This window comes from Emiliania huxleyi, assembly GCF_000372725.1.
Source record: "Emiliania huxleyi CCMP1516 unplaced genomic scaffold EMIHUscaffold_229, whole genome shotgun sequence".
Lineage (NCBI taxonomy): Eukaryota > Haptophyta > Isochrysidales > Noelaerhabdaceae > Emiliania > Emiliania huxleyi.
Genome location: NW_005200342.1, coordinates 113,578 through 120,338, shown reverse-complemented (window position 1 = coordinate 120,338; position 6,761 = coordinate 113,578). Strand labels below are relative to the sequence as shown.

General features: G+C 66.5%; 1 protein-coding gene across 1 annotated transcript in view; it reads right to left on the bottom strand.

Moving 5' to 3' along the window:
- EMIHUDRAFT_468895 (hypothetical protein) overlaps window positions 1-2,469 on the bottom strand; it is a gene marked incomplete at both ends in the record, with an annotated part of 3,458 nt that extends 989 nt beyond the window's left edge. The window contains 5 exons of the mRNA XM_005779682.1: window positions 403-461; window positions 597-1,007; window positions 1,240-1,641; window positions 2,264-2,335; window positions 2,400-2,469. Of these exons, the coding sequence (XP_005779739.1) occupies window positions 403-461; window positions 597-1,007; window positions 1,240-1,641; window positions 2,264-2,335; window positions 2,400-2,469 (1,014 nt within the window). The remainder of the gene's footprint in view (window positions 1-402; window positions 462-596; window positions 1,008-1,239; window positions 1,642-2,263; window positions 2,336-2,399) is intronic.
- Window positions 2,470-6,761: the final 4,292 nt, after the last annotated feature.

The following is a 6,761-nucleotide window of genomic DNA, read 5'->3' as shown; positions in this document are numbered from 1 at the left end:
CCCAGATCTCCCCATAGCTCCCCATATCTCCCAGACAGCCTGCCGCAGCGAGATGCGCAGATCCATCTCGAGGTCGGCGCCGCGTCGGGTGAAAGCCGCGTGGCCCTCCGATCGGAGCCGCAGGAGGACGTCCCCGGGCACCTAAGCTCGGGTACTCTCGGGTGATCTCGGGTGATCTCCCCGTCCGACCGCCACTGCAGCTAAGCTCGGGTCATCTCGGGTGATCTCGGCCGAGAGGCCCTCCAGAAGAGCCCTCGCCCGAGACTCGCTCGATGCGGCGACAGTGTGGCCGCCAGTGGCATCGCGCCATGCACCGCGCTCAGCGCCACCAGACGAGCGTTCTGAGCCGGCGCCTCGCCCGGGTGCACCACGATCTCGGGCAGTCTCCCCCCGAGATTGCACCTCGCCCGGCGACTGCTCCGACGAGCGCTCGAACGTGACCGCCGTGTCTTCCTCGGCGCCTAGGTGGCGAGAGATGGGGGAGGTGGGGGGAGATAGGGGGAGGCGAGTCGCCGCCGCGTCTCCTTCGGTAAGGATGAGGGTGGGGGCGGCAAGGCGGCAGCGAGGGCGGCGGGGGCGTGGTAGGTGGCGGCGACGGCAGCAAGGATGGGGGTGGGGGTGAGCTAAGGGCGGTGTGGCGGCGAGGGCGGCGGTGGAGACGGTGGTGACGAGGCTCGAGGGTGGCGGCGGCGGTGACGGAGGCGGCAATGGCGGCGGGGCGGCGGCGGGGGCGCCTCGCTCGATGACGGCGTGCAGCGTCTTGACCTCCTCGCGGCAGAGCTGCTCGGACGGCACCTGCACCTCCTCGTTGATGAGCATCGGGCCCATCCGCCGCTGCACCACCTTGGTCTCCGCGGGGCAGCTTCGTGAGCAGCTGCTGCAGCGTGGGTGCGCCTCGTGGCCGCGGCAGCCGCGGCAGACGACGCGCCGCCGCACATTTGCGCGGACCGTGCCGCCCTTGTAAAAGTCCTCGAGCGGCGCGCGCACCGTCACCTCCACCGGCGCGCCTGCGGGGCGCAGAACACGCTCTTGGGGCCTGGGTTGTGTCTTTCTGTCAATGTCTTTCTGTCAATGGTTCTGTCAACACGCGTGAGGCCGCCCTCGGAGTCGCCGTCCTGGGGCCGCGTGCTGCCTTCGGACTGCCGTCGCCGTCTCTCCCTTCTCGGCTGGCTGTGCGTGTGCGTCTCGGGCCCGGGGCTGTGCTGTTGTGTGAACTCGCCAACGTGAGGGCGGGGAGACGTGTGGGGAAGGCAAGGAAGAGCACCGCGTGAACACAACAGATTGCGGGCGTGCCGGGCCTGCGCGGCGGAGAGGTGAGGACGACCCACTCCGCGTGTACGTACTGGACCCCGTCCGCCGCCGTCCCCTCCGCCGACTCGACCATCGGGCCAGCAACGACCACCGCGTACCCGAGCGCCGCCACCGCGCGCGCCGACTCCGCCGCCTGCGTCCGCTCGTCAAAGAGCGCGCCCCGGTCGAGCGGGTCCCACGCCGCGCCCTCCGCCTCGCTGCCGACGTAGAAGAGGACCCTCTCCCGCCGCTCCGCGCCGGTCAGCTTTGGCGGCGCCGCGCCGCCCCCGCCCTCCTTCTCCGGCCTCTCGATGCCCGACTGTCCATCGGAGGGCGCGCCGCCGACGTGCCCTGCGAGCAGCAGCGGCCGCGCGCCGAGATCACGCCGCGCGAGGCGCGAGGTGGTCGGGGGCGGGGCGCGTTTAACGATGATCCGGCGCGGAACCCGCCCAGGTCAGCCCGCGCCGCCTCCGCAACGGCAGCGGAGCCGAAGCGGCACGCCGAGAGTCACAGCGGCGAGCAGGCTGCCCGACGAGCGGTCGGGCGCCGCACCGCGCCGGAGGGATGCATGGAGGAGATGCTGGAGCGTGGACGAGGCATAGCGGCGAGGGGGGCGAGAGCGAAAGCAGGCGGTGCGAGCAGCAGCGCTGGAGCGCCCGTCCAGTGTGGGCAAATAAAGAAAAATGCGACCGCCCCGAAAAAAAGGGTTGGGAAATCGATAGGGAATGGGCTGGGAGCCCCAGAAACGGCCCTCTACTTTTTGGGGGCTGGTGCGAGGCGAGGCGAGGCCTGTGTGGCGGCTTCCTGGAGGGGCTAGGAGAGGGGCGGGTTTGGCGGGAGAGGGGTCCGCGGGCGGCGCGAGCGGGCGTCCGGTAAGCTGTGGACGGGTACGTGCGTGGTTTTGCGAGCTTCGACCGCGGGGCGGCGCCGTGGCCGTCGGGAGGCGAGGAATCCCGCAGCTGTTGTCCCGCACTGCTGCAGGCCGCCTGGCAGGCGGTGTCATGGCGCCCCGTGAGGTGCGCGGGGGAAGCCAGCGGCGCCGGGCCTGCCGGGCGGGGGCGGGCGGGGGCGGGGGCGGCGAGGTGGGCCCGTGCGAGCTGCTTTAGCACCCGAAATAAAGTCGTCGCCCAAAGTCGAGCAGAGGGCCTGAAGATTTGCAGCATGCGCGGGGATGGTCATGGTGGTCGGTGGTTTCATCGGACGAGGACGATCCTGGGGGCTGCGGACGTCTCCTGCCGATTCTCCGCACGGCTGTTGGTCGCGGGTTGCGCGGGTCGCTCGTGGGGCGGCGTGGGGTCCGTCCTCCCGCGGGCTCTGAAGCGAGGCGATTTTCGCCCTCCCGCGTCGACGTTTTGAGGGCCTTCCCGAGGGCTTCAGGCGGTGCGGGTTTGATGGGGCGGCAGCGCGGGGCGGCCTCCACCGTTTTCGCCAAATGGCCGTTTTTCGCGCGCGGCCGGCGTCGCCCCGGGAAAGTCGTGTCGCTGCGCTCCACGACTTTCTCCCGGGCTCCGCCGGGGTGTGGTTGCCGCGCGGGTGGCAACCCGTCTCTCTCCCTCCTTTCTGCGCGCGCAGCGCGCGATTTTTTCGGCTGGAGGGCCGTTTTAAACGATTTCTGAGCCCTTCTTCGAGCCGTGGCGGGGGGCGTCTAACCCTAGCTTAACCCTAACCCTTACCTTCCCTCCGCTTCCGCCTCGGCCCGTAACCCTAACCTAACCCTGACCTAACCCTGACCTAACCCTAACGACACCCTCTCCAACCCTAACGGTGCCAGGGAGCGACGGACCTGCGCGGAGAGAGATGGCCCTGCGCGCCGGAGGCGATCGCGTGGCAACAAACGTGGCGTCGGCGAGAGGTGGAGGTGATGGCGGGAGAGATCGCCGAGCGTCACGGCGGCAATCTGTCGGCCGATGCGATGCCGCCGCCTCGCCGTTGCTCCTTGGCGCTCCTTGGCGCAGCGAGCGCTGGAGCGAAGACCTGGGGAGTCTAGCGTCAGAGCGGCGCGACTGCGCCATCGAGGTGGCAGCTGGAACGAGCGGCGCGAGAGACGGCAGACGCTATCCACTCCAGGTAGATGCGAAGAACCTAGTAGCGACAGCACGAAGCGTGAGCCCGTGGGAGCGAGGGGAAGGAGCGTTGGTGCACTGTTCTCGAATATTGGCGAGCGAGGCAGGGCGAGAATGGGGAAGCGAGAATGGGGAAGCGATCCAGACGTGACAGAGGCGAAGGCGGCGGCGAAGGCGGCGGCGAGTGCAAGAGAGCGAGTCCGAGTCGCACGCACACGGAGATGCAACAGCTACGCAGTGGTGCGAACGGTGTGGAGGCGTTGCGTGGGTGCACGCTGCACGCTCCTGCACGATCGTGTGTACTTGTTACGTGAAAACCCGCTGGGACCCGATCGTGTGCGAAGGGCGGCCCGCCGAAGAAGAATTTTGGTAAGAGCAGCCTTCCGGGAGAAGAAAATTATCGCGCGGAAAAAGCGAGAATCGACGCGAGATCCGTTGATGGGATGAAGAAAAAGAAAAGAAACTCGCGCTGCCGCGAAGAGGCCTGTGCTCTCGCTCGTTCGCCGAGAGAGAGAGAGAATTCTTGATACGAAACTCTCTCTCTCTCTCTCTCTCTCTCTCGTTCGCCCTCATTCTGACGGTCAGAACCGGCTCTCGTGTGCCTGACGCACAGGCCCGCCTGAGGCTGCACTCGTGCGGCGGAGATGCATTGCGGCGCGTCAAGCCGCGGCGGCGGCCGCCGCCGATACCACGACCATGGAGTATGATAGGTGTGGCGTGGCGGTGGCGGTGGCGGCCGTTAGGGGGTGATTTGGAGACGGTGTGGCGACGGTGGCGTCTTCGGAAGGTCGTCTCCAACCTCACGGCGGCAAAAAGAAGCGCAGATGAAGCGGCCGCCGACCACACAGGGTTGTGCGAATAGGCGCTTCGCGAGGGCGTCGAGATGGCAAAAAATCGAGTTCACGCGTCTGAGGTGTGAAGAGACGCCGTTCACAGTCTGAGGTGTGAACAGGGCACACCGCATCACCGTTTTTCGCAGTGTGTGCTGCGCGTGTGCTTCTCCCCGTGCTCGCGTCTTCAGCGTGGCGCTCAGCGTCGCTTAAGCCGGGGAGATTTGGTAAAATTGTGGTTCGCGGTTGACGGTGTGAAGAGACTCCGTTCACACCTTTTGCTATGAATAGGGCTCGAGGCGCCGATTCGTCAGACGCCGTGCAAGGGGCATGTCGCACGTGTGCTGCGCTACACACGTTCGGCGCCGGTAGCACGGCGCGGAGCGCCCTTGGCGCGGCGAGAAGGCGATTGACGGCGTTCACGGTGTTGAGGTGTGAAGAGGTGCCGTTCACACTTTGTGCTATGAACAGGGCTTGGCTCGCCGACTCGTGAGACGGCCTTCGCGGTGCATGGGCAGCGCGTGCTCCTCTGCACGCGCCGCGCTCTCTTTGCGGCGCGCAGCGCCCCTAGAGCGGCTTGACGGCGAAAAAATGACTTAGCGGTTTCGAGGTGTGAAAAGACGGTTCTCACACTTTTCGACTCGGATAGGGCTCGAGGCGCCGTTTTATCAGACGCCGTGCAAGTGGCGTGTCGCACGTGTGCTGCGCTGCACGCTCGGCGCCGTTTGCACGGCGCGCAGCGCCCTTGGGGCGGTGAGAAGGCGCCGGACGGTGTTCACGGCTCGAGGTGTGAAGAGGCGCCGTTCACACTCTTTGCTATGAATAGGGCTCGGCTCGCCGACTCGTGAGACGGCCTTCGCCGTGCGTGTGCAGTGTGTGCTCCTCTGTACGTGCCGCGATCTCCACGTGGCGCGCAGCGCCGCTAGAGCGGCTTGACGGCGAAAAGACTTAGCGGTTTCGAGGTGTGAAATGACGGTTCTCACACTTTTCGACTCGGATAGGGCTCGAGGCGCCGTTTCAGCAGACGCCGTGCAAGGGGCGTGTCGCACGTGTGCTGCGCTGCACGATCGGCGCCGTTAGCACGGCGCGGAGCGCCCTTGGGGCGGTGAGAAGGCGCCGGACGGTGTTCACGGCTCGAGGTGTGAAGAGGCGCCGTTCACACTCTTTGCTATGAATAGGGCTCGGCTCGCCGACTCGTGAGACGGCCTTTACCGTGCGTGTGCAGCGCGTGCTCCTCTGCACGCGCCGCACTCTCTTTGCGGCGCGCAGCGCCGCTAGAGCGGCTTGACGGCGAAAAAATGACTTAGCGGTTTCGAGGTGTGAAATGACGGTTCTCACACTTTTCGACTCGGATAGGGCTCGAGGCGCCGTTTTATCAGACGCCGTGCGATTGGCGTGTCGCACTTGTGCTGCGCTGCACGCTCGGCGCCGTTAGCACGGCGCGCAGCGCCCTTGGGGCGGTGAGAAGGCGCGGGACGGTGTTCACGGCTCGAGGTGTGAAGAGGCGCCGTTCACACTCTTTGCTATGAATAGGGCTCGGCTCGCCGACTCGTGAGACGGCCTTCACCGTGCGTGTGCAGCGCGTGCTCCTCTGCACGCGCCGCGCTCTCTTTGCGGCGCGCAGCGCCGCTAGAGCAGTTTGACGGCGAAAAAATGACTTAGCGGTTTCGAGGTGTGAAATGACGGTTCTCACACTTTTCGACTCGGATAGGGCTCGAGGCGCCGTTTTATCAGACGCCGTGCGAGTGGCGTGTCGCGCGTGTGCTGCGCTGCACGATCGGCGCCGTTTGCACGGCGCGCAGCGCCCTTGGGGCGGTGAGAAGGCGCGGGACGGTGTTCACGGCTCGAGGTGTGAAGAGGCGCCGTTCACACTCTTTGCTATGAATAGGGCTCGGCTCGCCGACTCGTGAGACGGCCTTCACCGTGCGTGTGCAGCGCGTGCTCCTCTGCACGCGCCGCGCTCTCTTTGCGGCGCGCAGCGCCGCTAGAGCGGCTTGACGGCGAAAAAATGACTTAGCGGTTTCGAGGTGTGAAATGACGGTTCTCACACTTTTCGACTCGGATAGGGCTTGAGGCGCCGTTTTATCAGACGCCGTGCAAGGGGCGTGTCGCACGTGTGCTGCGCTGCACGCTCGGCGCCGTTTGCACGGCGCGCAGCGCCCTTGGGGCGGTGAGAAGGCGCCGGACGGTGTTCACGGCTCGAGGTGTGAAGAGACGCCGTTCACACTTTTGGCGACGAACAGGGCTCGGCTCGCCGACTCGTGAGACGGCCTTCACGGTGCGCCTGCAGCACGTGCTCCTCTGCCACGCGCCGCGCTCTCAACGCGGCGCGCAGCGCCGTTCAAAAGCGGCTTGACGGCGAAAAAAGACTTAGCTGCTTCAAGGTGTGGAGAGACGATTCTCACACTTTTCGACTCGGATAGGGCTCGAGGCGCCGTTTCAGCAGACGTCGCTTAGGGGGCGTGCTGAGCGTGTGCTGTGCTGCACGCTCGGTGCTGTTGGCACGGCGCCCTTTGCCCTCGGAGCGGTGAGATGGCGCCGGACGGTGTTCACGGTGTCGAGGTGTGAAGAGGCGCCG